This window comes from Cyphomyrmex costatus, unplaced genomic scaffold, assembly GCF_001594065.2.
Source record: "Cyphomyrmex costatus isolate MS0001 unplaced genomic scaffold, Ccosl1.0 scaffold5, whole genome shotgun sequence".
NCBI lineage: Eukaryota > Metazoa > Arthropoda > Insecta > Hymenoptera > Formicidae > Cyphomyrmex > Cyphomyrmex costatus.
In genome coordinates, this window is record NW_017279267.1 from 5,267,963 (window position 1) to 5,288,581 (window position 20,619).

The 20,619-nt window shown below is 34.0% G+C and overlaps 1 protein-coding gene across 1 annotated transcript in view; it reads left to right on the forward strand.

Annotated features, from left to right (window-relative positions):
* The window catches only part of Rpb8 (DNA-directed RNA polymerases I, II, and III subunit Rpb8), a 57,041-nt gene that overhangs the window by 15,362 nt on the left and 21,060 nt on the right, over positions 1–20,619 (forward strand). Inside the window, exons 2-3 of the mRNA XM_018545648.1 lie at positions 6,206–6,289; positions 15,333–15,513. Coding sequence (XP_018401150.1) covers positions 6,206–6,289; positions 15,333–15,513 — 265 coding nt within the window. The remainder of the gene's footprint in view (positions 1–6,205; positions 6,290–15,332; positions 15,514–20,619) is intronic.

A 20,619-nucleotide genomic window follows, 5' to 3' on the forward strand; every position in this document is an offset into this window, starting at 1 on the left:
ATATTATTGTTTATTTTTCTTGTTTATATAGTTATTAAGATATTTTGAAAGAGAAATAAAAAATAGTGGTAAAATCTCTATTTAAATTTATTATTTTTCTTTTGTACTCTATTTTTGTTCAATATATTTGTAAATATTTTTAAACATTACATATGTCTTAAATATAATATTTTTAGATTCATATATATATTTTTTAAAAAAATTCTAAAATTTTAGATGAGTTTTGAACCTTGATATTTTTTTAAAGAAAGCGAGAATTTTTTCGAGAAGTAAAAATATTTTTATGTGAAGTCAAAATATCATTCTCTGTTCTAGTATAAAATTAAATTCTACACTTCGTTCTATATATACAGGTATATATTTTATATTTTATACATATTATTGAATGCTTTATAGTATGATTATTTTCTTAGTACATCCCAAACGAGATCAATAATGGGCTTATGCTCCATCACATATTTTTAAGAATTTTTAGAGAAGAAATCTTTAAAGAATTTTTTATGATTATATTCATATATCATCAACCTTAAATTAATTTTTGTATAGATCTCTTAACAGTAAATTCAAAGTGGAAATTGCTGTGATAATTAATATTTGTTTTTTGAATATGGCGCGTTTACCTGTATTTTAAATATTTTAATGTAAAGGCTCTAACGACTTCCTTTATATGTCTCTCTCTTCTTCTTTCTATCTACTTTTCTTGAGTAATTCACCGGCAAACTCATTATAAGCGTGTTACTCTACTCATAGTCCTAAGTATAGCAACCTTACGTATATTTTTGATGTAATTCATGGGGTGCGTTATCGGAAAATGACCGAATGGCGTGGCAAGAGGTGTTAAATTAAAACTGCGATCGATTATCTAAAATAAAAATTGTTAATAAGGATTCTCAGAATGAATCGGTTGCGTATCCAATGTGATTTTGCCATTACATTTTATTTATAAAAAATATTTACAGTTATAGGATTGTGCAGTATTAGATGAAATATGAAATACGCGTATACATATAGATTCGTGTTATCGTATAATATAATATGTATTTTTTATATAGTAAGTAAATATGCGGCACACAGTAAGAAGAGTTTTTTTTTATTTTCTAAAAAAGATAACGTTGTATTTATTAGTAACGATAATAAGAAAGGCTACGGACAAAACAATGTTTAATAAAATAATAGACTATTCGGATAATATATATTATCAGTGTTAAATAAAAATTTAAAAAACCGGTAAATTTTGAAAATATAAACGTACAAAACTTTGTGCAGTCTTCTATTAAGATGTTGCATCGCTATCATTATGAGATCCCTGGTTATATTGACGAATGTTAGCATAGAGCAGAGAAGTTATTGAAATCTCACGTGAGTTAATTCTACAAAGCGTATTCTAAATCTGAGTCAAATTAATAAAACCAACAGTACTTAATATAAAAGAAACGAAGCACATTGCGATCCGAGTCAAGAGTGTATAATTAATTGTAACTACACATCTTAGGGGACTGTGTAATTACTCGTTGTATTTATCTTAGTGTTAATTACATAAAATTGTGATAACATAGAATATTTGTGGAATAGCTATACATACATATTACGAAAAATACTGCTTAAAAATTATACGTATACATATATTGCGTATGTGTGTACATGAAAATTATATATGCATTGAAATTTTTTTTCAGATATTTTAAGTAATTGTTTTAAAAAGTAGAGATTTCTCTTAGTATTTGTTATGTTAGTAATAGATGTTATTTCCGAAATTGCTTGGATTACAAACCATTGTAGAGTATGAAATATAAAACGTCATATATGCGATTTTAAATTTAAAAAGTAACGAGCATCATGTGCTTTACGAATACTTTTCGTTAAACTTGCTTATGATTGAAAATTATTCACTGTCTTCGTACTTTGTTCGTCCCGTTCACAACAGCCGATTACCATTATTGAATTGTTAATCAATTCATAATTAAATGTGCATAGTATTGTCATAAAATTATAGAGTTTTATCTTCTGCTGTGATAATTAATCACGAATGAAAGTGCGAGGGATATTTTATATGTCGGACGCGCTCGTTAAAGTAATATGACACGAAGAATAGAGAAAGTTAACGCGATGTGAAAAAAAGGAAATGAGAGAAAATCTCGCGATTTGCGTTTATTTTTAAAAAACGTATCCCGTAATCTTGTCTTACGAGAAAACAATGTTTGAAAACGTAAACATTCATAATGTTGTATTACCGAGTGAAACTCTGACGTTTTCACGTGAATCATATTCTGTATAATAATTATTATAAACAAAAAAAAAACTGAAGTTGTAAAGTCTACTGTGGGGAAGGATGGAACTCGCGAAAAAAATTGAGTAGCAAATTCGAGCGAGATAATTACGAACAAGAATGAGAGCAGGATAAAAATTCTTCCTGGTTTGAAATGCGAAATAGAGCGGAGAGGATAGGAAAAAAGAACTCGGAGTAGGCGGAGTAATGTAGTGTGGAAATAGTGTGGGGATAAGTGCAATGCCATAGGGATGGCCCTTTCGTTCTATACTGAGACGCATCGAGGATGGCTGGTCGAGCCCTCTCTCTGTTTCCTTTCTGAAAAGGGAAAGGTAGGAGAGGGATCGTTTTGGTGCAACACAAATAATGAATAGTTTGGGAAAATGAACACCGGCGAAAGTGCAACTCATAGAAGAGTGTAAAAATTATCACATAATAACCTTTTTATGCTCTTCTTAAGGATAATTGAAATTGGCGTGTAATGGTTTAATGAGTCAAAATTTCGATGCTAAGATAAAATAAAATTGATGCTTGTGTGGTACTAGATGGAACTATTTTCTACACTTGGCAAAAAAAAAAAAGAAACAAATTTATCGAGATTAGAATAATTTCTTTCGATCTACGTAATTTCGAAAGTATGAATCCACATGTGGATGATTCTTGTATGTTCAAATGTATTTTCAAATGTATTTTCTAATCACGTGTGACTTTTATTAGAAGAAAGATACATTTATCTTAAATTTTGCTTCACCAATTTATTATCTTATCGGACAAGTACTCGAATTTTCGACTGATAACACTATTAAATCTCCATTTATGACATCGATATAGATCTTATAATTAACAGAGAAGGATCGACTATTAACAGTAAATACTATAATATGAGAAATTAATTTAGAGTAAATTGGTGCAGACTGTATCAGTGAGACTTTACTCTTAATATCACTTTCTTCCTTTTCATTATGGAAGAGTAACATTAATACAAATTTATATCCGAGAGATGTAGAGAACAAGCGACGGAGTGAGAGGACATTGTGAGAGGGTGGATGTACCTTCTTCCCCTCTCTTGATGAGGGATGGCACGAGCTGGTTGGGGAGGATGGCCGCCCTTTTCCGAGGAGGAGGTAACTCGTTGGAAAATTTACGCCGGCAGCGGATGGACCGTAAAGGTCGCCGTTGCTGGTTGTCTCCTCACTTCGGCGCCGTCGCCGCCGGTTTGCCCTCCTTCGTAAAGGTTGCCAGCTGAGAGCAACGTCAGCAACGAGAGTAGATCGTAGTGTTGTCGCAGCTTGCCCCGGGATTAGTTAGTTATGTGTGTTCTTCTATCATCGCGAGACGCGGTCTCTTTAAAAGGGATAGAGTTTTCAATGGCGCGGTATTTATAGAAGTGAAATTTATAGAAATTAAAGTAACCAGCGCGCGCGCGCGCGCGCAAGAGATAGAGAGAGAGAGAGAGAGAGAGAAAGAGAAAGGAAGACTGAAAAATGCGAGACAAAGAGGGTGAAATTAGTCGAGAAAAAACAGTGTGGAATGCGTGGGTAGAAGAAATGAGGTGCGAATGAACATTATCAGTGCACACTCTTTCTAATTCCGTTTCTTTTTTTTTTAATCCGAGTGTCTTTGGGTTTTTAGATCGACGAATAAATTATTATTAGTGAATTATTCGCGTAATGGCTGAAATATTTTCTCGCGGGGGTTGGGGGAGGCGATAATTTCTGGAAATTCTCAATTTATCGTATCTTAATTTTTAGATCATTTAATTGTTCAATAAAGATTGACATTTTTTTTGCACGATATCTTTCTTTTGACGTTATATATTATCTTGACTTTAAGGCCCATATATTCGCAGAAGTATTTTTATCGATAAATGTGCGTTTTTATTTCTGAAATTCTACAATATGTGAACTGTATATGCTAATGCGCAGTATGCGCAGTAACATGAGCGCGTGTGAATACGGGCCTAAAGATTTCTCTTCACAAAACATCATATTTCTAAAGATATTAAATGAGTTTCTTATATGATATGACAATATAATTCGAAATTGAATTTTTCATATTACAGTACGTTATGCAAATTAGATTACTACGTCACATTACGAAAAATAAATATAGCGATGCAAGCTTTAGTATAATATATATATATATATATATTTCTTTTTTTCATTACTCATTGACGTTGATCTACGATGCGGACAGTGTTCTTCGCGACCATTCTCGAGATCAATCGTGCCGCGTGAGAACGATATCAAGTCGATATTCGATTATTGCGATGCGGGTGGTGTCACGCATCGATGAAATCAATAGGTATCGAGAGTGTGAGACCTTGGATCTCAAGGACCTGTATGGCGAGATAAGTCGGAAGCATGACGCGTGCAATTCGTGATCATCCAATTGTTCGTCATTCATAAAAGGATCGATTGTTATCGCTAAGGGAACACGCACTTCACATAGAACATTTTGCTCTCTTATTGCATGTCTAAGCGAAAGATCTTGTAACGTGTGCTCTTTTCAGATTTCAAACTTTATTCATTTTATTTATTTTATTGTTATTGTATGTAATATTATATAGATTGTGGTATTACTTAAAGCACAAGATATATGCGTTAGTTGTAAATATATTAATTGAGTTGTAAATTAAATTCGACAACATTTATTTTACCGATGATAAATATAATGCGGAAGAAAGTGCAAAATATTTTTATGTACGTGTATTATGTGAAGTTTCAATATGACTCGTATACGCGAAAGACCAGCAATGCACTTGCAAATGTGTGATACTGTGTTTTCTTATTCTTTTACCGGCGCTTTTCTTATCTAATGCTAAACGCTAATAGTTTCTCTAAAGTATGGCATAATTGCATTTTTTTATGTGAATTTCCAACGATGCAATTTTTTGCATTTCATTTTTTTGCTGTAAATGGTTACAGTTTTTCTACTAAATATTTCTTTTGTTCTTCTGCGTTTGGTTATCAATGTACTTCGTTTTATATAAACATACAGGGAAAAATCGGCTTTGCTCAATCGTCTAAAAATTTAGCTAGAATATAAATCTGAACATTTTATTACATTATTATTTTTTAATTGTGTTAGATTATTAAAATAATTTGTAGGAAGCTCAAGCTAGATGTATATATGTACGATTATTTTTGAAATTAAATAGAGATAGAAAGAAAACTGAAAAAATTGTTTAATAGAAACAAAATTAAAATTTTTTTTTTAAATTGCTGAAGTTAAATGCAAAAGTTTATATTAAAAATGTTATAAAATTTAATCAGCGTTTTATGTAAACTTTGTTCGAATTTATTTAAGCGCGTAGTTGTAATAAAATTATACGCATCTCGAATACTCTAAACATAGCTTTTTTTTAAATTTCGCACTTTTTTTATTTATGCGCAGGTTTAAACAGCAACGTTGCATTACAAGATTTTTTTTATTTATCGAATCCGGAATTAACTCTGTGTTATTATCGCATTAATGAGCGACGATGTAGCAAAAGGTGCTTTTTGAGTAACAAAATAACGCAACTATTTTGCTTTGATTAAATGTCGAAAGTGTTTTGCCAATGTGTAAGTTGATATACGTATGAAAGAGAAAAGAACGAAAATGAAAGAAAAAAAAGAGAGAAAAATATTTGATTTGATAATCGTATATTCAAGTGTGAACAGGTATTAAATAAATATTTACATATAGAGATACGTGTGTATACGTTCTTATAAATGTACGTCAGTATTATCGCAAATTAAAATTTCATTTGGTTAATCATTGATGACGTCAACCTGCGTCATCGCTGTATCTTTGATCGAAAGTGAGATTTTCCTCTCGAGAATTCGTTTGAACAAAACTATGAATCATCTCCATAGTATCGTATAATCAATCGTCCAATAATACAGTATATGTTGCACAATTTTTAATGATGTATTTTTTCCTTGTGGATTTCAGTGAACAGACTCCATTGCGAGTCGGAGTCATTCAAAATGGATCTCATCTTGGACATCAACAGTTGGTTATACCCAATGGAACTAGGTGAGTTTTATTATTGTTAAATTAATTGCTTTTATTTACTGAAGCGATCAAAGGTCTAATATTTGATCATACTTGCACTACTTCAACTATCTAATCGCGATAATGCGTTAATCGTATCAAATGTTAAAATATTTCTGATACATTAAGCATACTGTAAACTTTGTAAACTAAAGGAAGAACACTGAATTCCTGAAAGAGATTTATTTATAATTTTATTAAGAAAACGAGCGAAAGTACGAAAAGTTTTGGTTTATTTCCAATTATAATTTCTAAACGAAATATGTAATTAACTCTGGCTATAGATACGTAAATTTTATGTACGAGTGAGGCTATTGAACGTTGAGCTATACCGTCAGTAATCATTAGAAGGTCCAATTTATCATTCTAAAAAATACGATAAGCTAAAAAATTATGTTCGTTATATCAGATTGAACCTCCAGGTAATCAATATTATAATAGAAAGTCTGATAAAAGTGATTTCAGTTTTTAAGCAATTTTGTGTTATTACTTTGTGTTATACATTTTATATTTAAGTGGATGAAAAGTTGAATTTGATTACATGCTCCATGTCATTTCAAGATTAATACTTGTTCTTTCCTTTTAAATTATAAGTTATTTATGTTTATAAAACTCTAGACTATAAATACAAAATATTTTTTTGTCGTTTAAAGTATAAAATATATGAAATGATTGTGTTACATTAATTAAAAGTGACGCTATTTCCTTATGCATAAAATTTGATAACAGAGTACTGCATCATTATGATAACATTCTAAGAGTTAAATGGTAGGTTAAGTTACTATATTCTTCTACAATTATGTATTCGTAAGGAAATTAAAAAATACATATATCCCATAAGACTATCATATTCCGTTGTTTTGTGCAAAGGTGCGATAATTTTTTAGCAATGTAATTTTGAGCCACTAATGTTTCATGTTTTTCTGAAATACAAAAATCAGCCTATTGTTCTCCATTTTTATCGTTATACTGAGAAGTGTGTTAAAAGCAAAAGCTCATTTCACACGTAATACATGTCTGAAAAATTTTATACAGAATATTCGAAAAGCGATACTAAAATGAGCTAATTTAAATGATGAAGAGTAAAAAGAAGGCTTTTTTTTTTCAAAGTCTTAGAATCTAACGATATCATAGTGTGGATTTTACAATTTTGACAAAGGCTAAGTAAACTGTGCGTCGATTATTTGTCAATTTTGAAACACTTCTAAACTAAAGCTGGAATTGACAAGCATTTTAATATTATTGATGTGCTAATGAGTATCTTTAAAATAATGTAAAGAATTTATTGTGAAAAATATCATTTTTTAAATGGCATTTGGGTCTGGCTCTCATTCCGTGCAGATGTCTTCCTAATTCAATCATCGAGGCATGTGGTGATTAATTACAGTAACTAGTGTATGTATATGTTATGGAAAAACATCTTTTAAAAATGTTTATTAACATCACTAATATTAAATTGCTTGTCAATTTATTTTGTGATTTATTACTGTAAACACCGAATATTTTATGCAAACAAAATATGAAAATGTACACAAAATATGCAAATATGTACAAATATGTAAATATGCATAATTAAATATGTATTTTTAGAATGCTTTTTCAATAAGACATTTCTATTTTGGTTTTACTTTCCAATCTGCGCTTCCTGAAAGAATATGCAGTTTTAAAAGAATCCGATGTCTAGATTTTATGCAATCCAACTTAATTTAAGATTATGTTTCACTATCAACAAATAATCGGAGCGCAGCTTGTTTGAAAACTAGAAATTATAAAATTCACACAAAAATATCATTAGACATCAAGACCTGCGTTGACGAAATATGACCTTCTTTATCTAATTATGTTGAACATTCTCGATTGATTTTCACTTAAGCATCTTATGGTTAGAGTGCAAAACTTACCATTATATAAAATTTTTCTCAAGAGGATACTTCGTGGTATTAATTAATTATGAAGTAAAATAGATTTTAAATTAAAATTTTAATTATATCAATTTTTTATAATTCAATTTCTTTGTTATTTAGATTAATCTACATAACGTGAATATATTATTCGATTTAACATAATGTTTGTAAAATTTATTAAATATAATTTAATTGATAAAATTGATATTTAATTAATGAAATCGTTGTACATTATGCTAGTTCGACTTAAAACTAGTTTTGATACCAGCCAATTAAACTTTTCCGTGAGTTTATAATACTGTTATTATTGTTTTTAGAATTCTATGCAAGTTTTTTCCCCGACGTTTTTAGAAATTGGAGATGCATAAAAGACTTTTGTCATATATTTTGAATTGCGTCGCGCAAAATTATGTTGGCGTTTATGTGCGAACGTAATCTTTCGAAATGCATTTGGCAACCGTGAGCGGTCGTGATATTCGACTTTTCTCTCTCGTATGACTTCCAAACTTCGCCAATGGCACTTCCGGTCTCTTTTTTAAACTCTCTGTATCTACAAGGGGAGCTTTAAAATAATTTCAATTTGGTAACTTTTTTTCATTCTATATTTTTTTAGTAAAAATGTTGAGGTGCAAATAATTTCAAAAATTATGGGAAATTGGAAATGATTTTATATAGTAAAGATTTTAATAGCAAATAGAGAGAGAGAATGTATTCGAAAATTTTAATATATAATACTATAGTATTAATGTTGTATATTATAATTAAATAATACAGATGATTGTTGATAAAGTTATATGAATTTTACTTTTTGAAAGTAATATTTTTTCACGTAAATTCTCTCACGAAAAATACATGATACGGAAAAGCTTTCACAATACAAGAAATTTACATTTTTAATGTATTATAATAATTATAATATATTAAAAATCTTTTTCTTTTATCTCAAATGCTATAGTTTTTCGTTCATGTATTTCAAGATTTCTTGGCAAAAGACATTCGTTTCTTACACTATTTATCACTTTTTGCACTTCCGTCGCTAATGCGAATCTCTTGCACTTGTCTTTTAAGTTGTCTCTGGCTAAATTGTGTGTGCGTTTGTCACACAATACAGTAAAAGTTGGTAAGATTTGTAACAATCTTTTATTCGCATAGAGAGCAAATGCGTTTGATCAAAGCCAAATTGCAACATCACCTCTCTCTTTATGAGAGGGACATGATTAATCTCGAAATATTTCATTTAAACACAGTCATTTCTTCTGAAAAAACCAAACAAGTGTAAGTAAAATTCTTAGGAAATCATCCCCGTGTGTGCTTTTATGTCATTTATTTCAGAAAAAAACAAGATTTATTATTAAAGCTCCTGTCTAAAAGTCACCAGAGTCATTTTAGATTGTGACATCAGAAGCGACAAAAATAAAAAAAGAATTTCTAGAAATGTATTATTATAAATTTATTAAAATGTATTTTTTGATAAAACAACGTTTGCAATCAATAGAATAGATTTGTAAAATATATCAAAAACTTACTATCCTGGCAATCAATAAATAATTGTATACTTGAAATGAAAATATGTCTATCTAGAAACAAATTGAAATTAGCTATAAATATATATGATTTTAATCTATTCCATAATAAAAAAAAGAGTTGTCAGTATCTGTATTTCATATAAATGTAGTCTATCAAATGCAAATATTGTTTTATTGAAAAATATTTCTGTTTTAATTGATTTTGCATTAATTTACATTGTGTTTTTTTCGCTTCTGACATTATTAATTTGACGATTGTGGTGAGTAGGAAGGAGCTTCAAATAATCTTTACGCATATTATACATTTTTTTATCGCACTTATATTTCTAAATATTTTTCATTATATACTTTTTACGTACAATATAATATAAAAATAAGCCAATACGATAAAAAAATTATATCAATTAAATATTTTTAAGAAATTCCACTTGTTCCTGGTATTTTAATATTTTTATTTTATTCATACAAGAAGTAACTTAATGACACTACAATGTTTAAACTTATAAATTAACATTTTTGTTTTTGCATTGCAACATGATGTGTTGTCACGAAAAATGATAGTGATATCGTATATACATACATATATTGTCTTTCATTTCATCTCTGCGCTAATCGCTACGTCCACGGAAATAGTTTGTCCCTAATATCTTTTTTTTTAACCCGCCATCTTTTCGCGATCGCTCGTCCGGTTATATCGGAGATACGATGACGTGTGATTTATCGTTGAGTCTGGCCATCTTGCTTCAGCGAGCACGTTGCGTCTCGCCGGAGAGCAGCACGATCACGGCGATTAACGCTTCCTCGTCTCTGAACTTGACCAATGAAGACTCGCTGACCGAGTCCGACTTCGAGGCTCGTCTTGACTCCGCCTCTGAATTACCGATGCGGTTGCAGCGATTGGTGAAGTTGATCCAAACTAAGGGCAACGATGCCTTATTTCGATACAGCCTACTATTTGTCGGATACAGATGTTCCATGTCTTTGAATCGGGCTCGACGAAATTGGCCAATTCCAAAGTGAGATGATTATCTTTATGGTAACGACAGTCTATTTCGTATCTTTTGGTATTTACATTGATATGTCGCAAATGACATTACATGTCATATTGCCAATATTTCAAACAGTTTAAAGTTATTGAAAATCCTGGGATGTACGTAACATTATGAAAATATAGAAACCTGCTGCTGCTGCTACGCGGTCACCCCGTATAAATAATCCAATTTTACATTCGATCAGATTCGGATGCATTTAAAAAAAAAAAAGCCCATCCTAAAAGCGACAAGAAACGAATAACTTACGATATAGCAAAAGACTAATTCGATACATCGTAATATAGCGTAATATCCGAGGTAATATCAGATGTCACGTTCTCGTTTCATATTCTTAAATTGAATTGTTTACACATTAGAGGGAGAGAGAGAGAGAGAGTCTGAAATCGTAACGCATATATTTACAGAATACATTCGATATAGATAGATAAGTGGAAGGTACGATTATATAGAGAGTGTACGTGCGCGAGAAGGTTAGTCCATACCATAAGGGCCAGGCTAGCCAGGCTAGCAGCCAGGCAGGCACAGGCAAGCAGGCGAGTCTCGCCTCGCCTCGCCTCGTCGCTGTATTGACGCGCGGCGTTCAGGCTTGCGCGAGATGACGCAATCTCCCTCCCACTATAATTCTCTCTCTCTCTCTTCTTACCCTTTTTACCCCGGGCCACTCATTCCGCAGCTCAGCTGCGTTCCCCACTTCGGCGCTCCCTTCCGCAGGCGCAGGTCTTCCGTCGCGCACCTCGTCCCGCGTCCGGCGCCCACAAGTTCAATGCCAAGGTCAAAGCGGCCACGACTCGCAACCATGTCGGTCGCGTAAAGTGCGCGCGATATTCGCGTCGTTCTCGTCGTCGTCGGTTCGCTCGCGCCTGTTCCGTGTGCGCGTCCGGTGTCCCTCTTTCCGCGTACACGCGCTTACTCGTCTCTTCCTCGACGACAGCGAGAGTAAAACACACGTCGCGCGCGCGTCTCCGCTTTCCTCTCGTCGTCTCGCTCCGCTCGCTGCACCCGTCGTCGCCACTCGTCGATGCGATGTCTCGTATGTGTTGCTCTCGCGCAATAACTGGGTTCGTGCGCGCTACGTTCAAGTGCCCGCCGACGAGTTTCGCAGGTGCAAATTACGCTCGTCATGTGCGCGTCAAATGTCCCTCTCGGCGATTAATGAGCAGACATATTGAATACGTCCGCGTCGGAGTGCCGCTCGTTTCCTCGCTTCGGAGGATATCTTTCGCCGTAGATATACGAACGTCTTTTTCTGAAAACAATATGCCAATGACGTTGACAGTGACGACGAGAGATCGACGCGCGTGGGCGTCGACAAGGAGGGATGGATGGAGGATACGTGGTGCGCGCTGCCGATCGAGAGCGTCGATTTGTGCGATCTCGTGAATCTCCGCTCCGCGGAAGGGAGCGGGAAGGTCGGCAAGGTCGTACGCGCGGCGTGGCGCGGCGCACAGAAGGAACGGTACGGAAGGAACGGTACGGAAGGAGCGGAATACCACGGAGAATACCCGCGGTCGCGGAGGCAGTATAGCGCGCACACCGCACCGCCCCGCGCCGCCCCGAGATTCGCGTCACGGGGCCAAGATGGCGGCGAATTTCGGACAGGATCCGGACGGGCGGACGCTGCGTCGCGCGTCGAGAGCAGGCCGAGCCACGCCGAGGTAAGCCGCATATCGTTGTGTTGGATCCCCAATGCGCGTACATGTATGTAGTATATATCGCCGCTGTCGGCTGCGCGCTGTCACGCGTTATCGATTTCGTGGGAGGTCCTCTCTACGCGAGAATCGCAGCGGCTCTCTCAAGGTCACTCTCGTGAACCGCGCTCGCGCGCGCGCGCGCGATCCCTGGGACTCATCCTCTCTTTCCGGTTCCGCATTAACCGATCCTTAATTAGTCGAGTCGGCACCGAAATGTATGTAGTCCGATACTGCGCATCACTCCGGAGTATCGTCGCGTTTACCTTTCCCTCTCCCCCCCTCAATACTACGATAGTTTTGGTAATTCACCTTATCGGACCTTCATTCGCGAACTGGAATCATCTGATTAGAAATGCGCGCCTTCGAAAAAGTTTACGTTTTACGTCGAGAGAGAGGGAGAGAGAGAGAGACAAATCATCCATCGGACATGGCGTTTTGGTTGAATGAGGGTTAATTTAAGCACGAGAGATATTACCGCGCTCGACCGGATGATCTATAGTAGCCGTCGCTGTTACGATGTGACACCATTATGATGTAAGCTCGTACCTATACTCTTCGTGGAGAGCGGTGAGATCAATTGACCGGTTTTTCCGGATTCGTTCGCACTGATAACCACATTGCTATTAGCCTTTCATCTATCACGCGCGAGAAGAAAGCTTTCGTGCGTTATCTATGAAAATCTGCGATCTTGCAATCACGACACGTTCTCGATGTATTATTATATTGGCGAGCAAGTACGATGGCGGAGTGTAAACTTAAAAATTGAAAAAGAGCGAATGGAAATCGCGCGAACAATTTTGCTTGTTGTTGAACGGGTAATCTTTTCTTGCTGCGCGGAGACGACGGCAGCGTAGCAACGGCGGCGGTGGCGGCGCCGGCAACGACGATGTAGTATCGATTAAAGCTCACACCATACCTGCCGTTGTGTGTGCTTAACCTTGACCTTGCGTCCCGGGCTTTCTTACGTATCGTTTCAGCTCAGGGCTTCGTATGGAAACTGGCAACCTTTTCCATTGTAAACCAACGATTATACTCGCGTATCTACCACATTATTGAAGTGCAGAATGCGTTGCGACAACAACTGCAAAACAGGCCCTTTGGGATTTTTGCTTAAGACGAATCTGTGTATATTCGATTGAAGCGATGATTCGAGATTCATGGTTTACGATGCCAATTGATGATTTATTCATCGAGTCTTATTAAAACGTGTGGCTTCAATTTTCTCTTTTATTACCTACTTTATTTTTAATCTGGCACTATATATCTATGTGATCATCTTCTTTTAACAGTTTCCTTTTTATATATTTCTCTTTCCTATCTCTTTTTATACGGTTTCCTAAATTGCCTCAACTTTATGATCGGTTTTTTTCTTTGCCGATATCGAACTTAACGAATTCTAGAAGCGTTTAATTCGTACAACTCGGGTAATTTCATACATCATGCAAGTGAACTTACCTTAATATTATAAGCACATCTGATACAGTAGAAAGATATTTTCTAGATATATAATTTTATTTGTCTAAATCCCGGTAAATTAATTTAATTCAACGATAACGATTTGATTTAAACCAAGCAATCTTGTTTTCTTTTTGATGCTCACAATTAGCACTGTTCCGCTGGTCGAATATAGCTTCATAATAATAGTAATCAATGAAATTATATTTTTGTGATTAATGTTTCAGAAAGACCTATTAATCATATTAAATAAAATAATAAAAATTTTATATTCGCGCGATATCTGTCGATTTCTCGCGATGTGACGCCAGAGACGGGTGTTTTATAAGCACCTTCGTATCTATGATTGTTTCGTGTATATAATTTTTAATAAGAATAAGGATTAGATTTCATTCTTTGGATAAACAAAAGAGAAAGCATAAGAGAAAACATGGCCGGAGACGCTACCGCGTCTCCTGATAAAATACTGAGTTGAAGTTTATCGAGAGATGGGACACACAAACTAGCCTAAATGAGCAGACATTTCAAGTTTTTATTGCTAATATATATATATAATAAGTAAAATAATTAGTATATATTTTAATGATTACTTACATTTTTTCGCAGTTTTATAAATTCTTATCTTATTGTGTAACATGTACTCAGCCTAATTATCACACAACGCAGTTGTGAAGTGCACTTTACGTAGTAAGATTCAAAGTAAGTGCCGTATTCATTGAAATATTGTATTTATGGTGAAAAGGGCAGATCCGTTAGTTCACACACACTTTAATAGCACTCACAAATATAATATATGCAATGAAACTGATGCAATCGTGTAGCGATGTGTTTTCGATGGATTCGCGTGAACGCTATTATTGGATCCGTTGATATTCCGTCATTGCACGGCTTGTTGGTGCTTTTTTGTGCTTAGAGAAACATCGGGATCATCCAGCGTCGAAGCGTTAGGCACCTAGTATTGTAATATTATAACGAAGATAAAAGTGCCTGTAAAATGCTCTACTTAGTCATTTAAGTAATAATTCAGTACATTTTTCTATCAATTCTATTATATTTAAATTTTTCCAGTTCTATAAGATTTATTTTCTTTCCCTTTAGGAATTATATTTTTAATATACATGATATGTGTTCAAGAAATTTGTTTACGTAGCTGTGCCATTATGTTGGATAAGATATTACATATTTTTAACAAAATTACGTTTATGTAAATATTTATCTGGAAATTTTATCACTTCCAGTTATATATTTGGTAATCAAGTTACAAAAAAGTTATTTTGCCTATATAACCAAGCCTTTTTTCTCTCTAACGTCGTAGAGAGCAAAAATTTTAACGAACGAAAATTCTGTATGTGAGATAAATTTTTTATACGTATAACAAAATATCATTGTATGTTTAGGAGATAAATTCCGTCTTGTGTTATCGACGACGTTACGTGAGGACGGATATCCAGATGGTAACGAGTGGAATCCTATGGAACAGGAGGGAGGTTCCAGGGCGGACAGCTTTGAGTATGTCATGTCCGGTAAGGTGTATCGAATTGAAGGCGATGAAGCCAACAACGAACCCAGCAGCAGACTGTAAGTATAACTGTTGTTCTGTCACATCAAACATATAAGATCGATCTGGAAAATTAATTTCATGCCTTGAAAAAATTTAGTTTATCACATAAGACCAATTAGTAACATGAAAAAAAATTAACAAATTTACATTTTATTATTAATTAAGAATAGAAAATTAAAATCAAAGCACGAGTCTTTTTCAGATTGATCTTACCAGTGAAATGTATCTTATTGGCAATCAAGATTTGTTTGCACTCTTTACGATCTTCAGTATTACGATTATGATTTTATCTTGAAAAATCTTGTATCATTGTCTATAAAATGTGCGTACAATACGCAACGATTACGTTATTATTAGAAAATAGATAAGCGAATAAATTTGTTACAGTGATCATGTTTTAATAACAGTGCGATATCATTTGTTATATACGGAATTATCGTCATTATTAATTGTATCTTATTGGAGTATCGTACTTTGAAATAACTTCCATTACACATTTCAAGGTAAAAATTAATTTATATAAATTCTTGTTACATAAATGAAAATGTCTAAAAATCTTGCAGTGCAAACGAATCTATATATACACTTCTTCTCGAAATATCCGAGCAGAATCCTAAAGAAAATCTCATTGCGTGAATTGATCCGGCATCGTTCGAAAATATCTTGATACTTTATAAAGAGTGACATCGTCAATTACGAGAGTTCATCATTGTTACTTATATGTTCTGCATTAATTTGATTCTGCTCGGATACACCATCCGCTTGCCTGTATCGGGCCTATCGGGGATATTACATACGGATACACGTCACGATACATGACGTCGTTCGAACGACACATCGATGTGCGACAAACATTCTGCTGTGTGATCTCTTATTGGCTCGTTTCCAAGCGCTCTCAATGAAGCCGCGTGGGCTTCCGAAAACAACTTTCTACGCCGCTTGTAGAGAAATTGGCTCTCTGTTATCGATGATTAGCATTCTAAACAAAGTTTCTCGATTCGCTCGAGGAGTGATACTATCAGCGGTCGTTTGACTATTCTTATGTAATTAGTGAACGCGCGGTAGAAGAGAATATTAAGCAACGCAAAGTTGTTGCAAACAATTTTCCAACGAGATTAATAAAAACGTACGAACAAAGTTATGTTGTAGATAAGTTAGTTAGATAAACGCTATATGCTTTCGACATTCTTAACTTATTCAAATAGTAGATGCTACGCGAATAAGTTTTTGTGCGGAGCTACATATGTATATTTAAAGAAGTATTACGGTTAATATAATAATTGAATGACAATAAAGGTAAGGTTGTTGCATGAATTACGTGATACGCAATTGCCCGAACCTTGGCACGATTGGCTGAGCACGCCGAAATAGTGCGTCATCGGGTGGGCCATTTTTAGCTTCGTCATTCATGAACTATGGACTCGCTATTTTTTCAAACGCAGTTTTTTTTCCAGCTATTTGTATATTATTGCCAGAAAGTGAGTGTGGCAAATACATTTACAAGAATTAGGATGGGAATAAATTATTATACATAGATGTAAAATATACAATCATCAAATATGATAATAATATTATATTTGTATCCGGGTTAGTAAAAATGTTTTAAACATGTTTTAAACCGTTTAAAACATGCTTAATTAATATTTTGAATATGTTTTAAACGTTTTTTTTTTTGTAATACTAATGTTTAAAGCATGTATGAAGCATTAAAAGCATGTTTTAAAAAAATATAATATTTTGTTCTTCAAGAAAAAAATATTATCCAATATTTGCCAATTTTGTTTTGCATTAGAAATAATGCTTATAAAATTCTTAGCTAAGAATGTCTAATGAAGAGTAAAATTTGAAATTTTTTATTAATCTGCTGAACGCAAGAGTGTCGGGGAGAATTTGACGAAAGTTATGAAATTTCTACAACTTAAAATCGCTTTCCAATCGGACGGGAAACCGAAGGTTGCACGCGAGTGTTGGGCTTTCCATTTAAACGTGCTGAACGAAATGCGGAATTGCGCGATAACCCCGCGGTTTGACCGACTTATCGCGTTGACCTTGGGACGTGGCCGCGACGTCGGTCGCATCGGTTGCGTCGCCCGTTGATTTCGCCGCAGGTTGTACCACTACTGCGCGCAAAACATACCGCGCTCTGTTGACGCTATTAAAGATAGAACGCAGCGTTGTAGACGGGACGATAAGAAGAGAAAGATAATGACGCGTGCTTTTGAACATTCTGCTAAGTGTTTTAAATCGACCGTGCAAGTGCGGTACTATTTATCGAATGCGACGTCATTTCGTAACGCTTCTTTATAATGCTCAAGAGATTAACGTTTAATTTTTAATTAGCTTGTACTTCCATGCGCTGTCAGTCCTCGTCTCAGTTGAAGCTTAATGTAATCTCAGCTGTACGTATTGTAATTTATAAACGTAATTTATAAAATTTTTATATAGATCGTACATTACATTCTGATTGTGAGTGTGAGGTATAATGTCTATCAAAGTATCATGAATATCTAAAATTTACAACTGAAAGGACCTTTCTGATATCAGACATGAAAGATTTAAATGATCATACGTCTACCTTTTGTTTTTATTAACATTCTTTGTCTATCTTCTTGTCTATCTAGTGTTTTCTATGTTTTATCTGTGCTTTCTAATGTTATTTAATTAATATTTTTGTGTATATTTTTAATTTCAACATTCTTTAAATTTTAAATCTCTTGAACATAATTTAAATAGATATCAAATCTGTGATATGCAGATAAGTTAATAATGCAAAAGAAAAATCTTAAATTAATTCATTTTATTGTGCAATATCAGGGAAAAAAACCGCAATGTACATATTTAAGCCACTAAATGTATATTAGAAGATCAAGATTTATATTCCTCGATTTACTCTTCCATAACTTGTATATTGACTCAAGGTTGTTAAGTGGAATATGCCATGTGTAATCAGACGAGCTTACACTATATGCTTATTAATGATACGCGATAATTTGTTTTTATATGGTAGTTTCTCAGCTATTTCTTACTATTTCTTTTTTGTAATTGATCACTCAATCACAGACAGAATGAACAATGAATTTTCCGGTATTTTTCAAATTCAATAATTGTAACAGTATCAATTAGAGCTGTGTGGATTTAACCTCTGTATTAATTTTTTATCGAAAATTTAAGTACCGTATCCATATGTTAAAAAACTTAAACATATATAAATTTATTGTATATGTTTACTCTGTTGTTTTTTTCCTATACGTGTATATTTTCTATAGCAAGTACAATTAAAAGAGCAGAACAAGAAATTGTAAGAAAGCATCTCGTGACTATTATTATAAGGAAGTATGACTATTGTAAGAAAGTATGGAAAAGAAAGTAGAATTCTTTCCATTTAACTAATAGGGTATTTTATAGTTCCCATTCTTCTGGTTATCTTAACATCATGTAATCGAAATATGAGACGGGGGAAGATATTGAGCTCGATCGATAAGAAAACATTACGTGGCGCGTTTGACAGAAACAATGCAATTCGTTGAGATAAGGCCGCAACACAGACTTTTGCATAAGCTCGATTCTACGCCTGCGCTAAATAAACGCATGTTAAAATAAACACATGTTTAAATCGTTATTAACATTGCATATACATATGCATTTATGATTATTTAATGCAAACAATGACAAGTATCCTCTTTTAAAAATATATTCTAAATTATTGATGTTCTGTAATACTATGTGTATTATATTACTTAAGATGTCTCAAGTGCAAGAAAGTTAACATTACATAAATATACAATATCATTATATTACATAATTTTGTAAATAATAACAAATACATCGTATTCTTATATTTAGGATGTCTAAACATACTCACTTATCACGTGTAATTCGGGATTAGAATCAGTTAGCTGTTAGGATGAAAGCATTCTTCGTATTCACTGTTGCACAAGATGTTTACATAGCATAAAAATTTCGTCCTTACGGATTTTTCGACGCCTTAAGTGCTTTGTGCTTTGCGAGATCTATAAACTAAAAAGTGAGGATGGGGAAATAAAAATCCTGATTAATACTCTTATGTCTTATGTATTATGTACAAGTCTGTGCTGCGGTCTTTAAGCGAATATTTGCAATAAGGCGATGCTCAGTGATGTGGCGTGACGATTATAAGCCATTATCCGGTCGGTAAGAGAGTGCACACGTACGAGAGAGATCAGCGGAACGAGCTTTCGGAGGACAGGGAGCCACTCTGCGTTCACTCGGTAGGTAATGAAGCGGGTGAACACAGCTGGTGGTATCTCAGTTTTCTGGGGGCATTGGCAACCCACCCGGCTGGCAAAAGTCGAAAAGTCGAGAGTAACCATCGAGAAAGACGGCAAGCGATAGACGAATTTGGATTGGAAGTCTCATTGTACGGAGCAATTGTAGGGGAGACGAGGTCTTGTTGGCACAAGAGGTAAGTTTATGTACGCATTGCGTTCAGTTTATGTACTTGTGGCAAAGGAAACAATGGAAAAGGTACTGCAAAATGTCTTTTATAACATAGGTACTTATCCTTAAGTTTCATTCAAATCAAACAAGTATTATAATAAAAGGAGAGAAAATGTAATTCAAGGTGCACGTCAAGGGGAAGTAGATTTTCGAGCTTTTTTTAATACTTCGTATTAATACTTCTCAACTTGAGAAAATAAATCTAAATGACGTGTTATCAGTTAAAAGAAAAGTTTTTGTTATTATACGACATGTTATTTTGCGTGTTCGTATTAAATCGTTTCTAGCATCAAAATATAGAGAAAGATTCTTTCTATCATACTAGTATAGTTTAATTACTTTAATTATAACAATCAGTTATTTAAAGGATTTAATGGTGAAATTGTGCCATTGCGAGACCTGGTTTCTCCTATAGTTCTCTTATGATCGATGATCTCCTCCCCCGTTCTTTCATAGAATAGATCTTGAGCGACACAAAATCAATTTGTACTTGTCAAATTAAAATGCGATATCGCATTTCACCTATAGGATCAAGACTTATTTTCCGTTATCTGTACTTCGCGTCAGATTTTCAAGATAGAATTTTATTTATAATTTTGTATGTCTTAACTTTTTAAATACGTATTTTGATTTTTTGAAGTATCCTT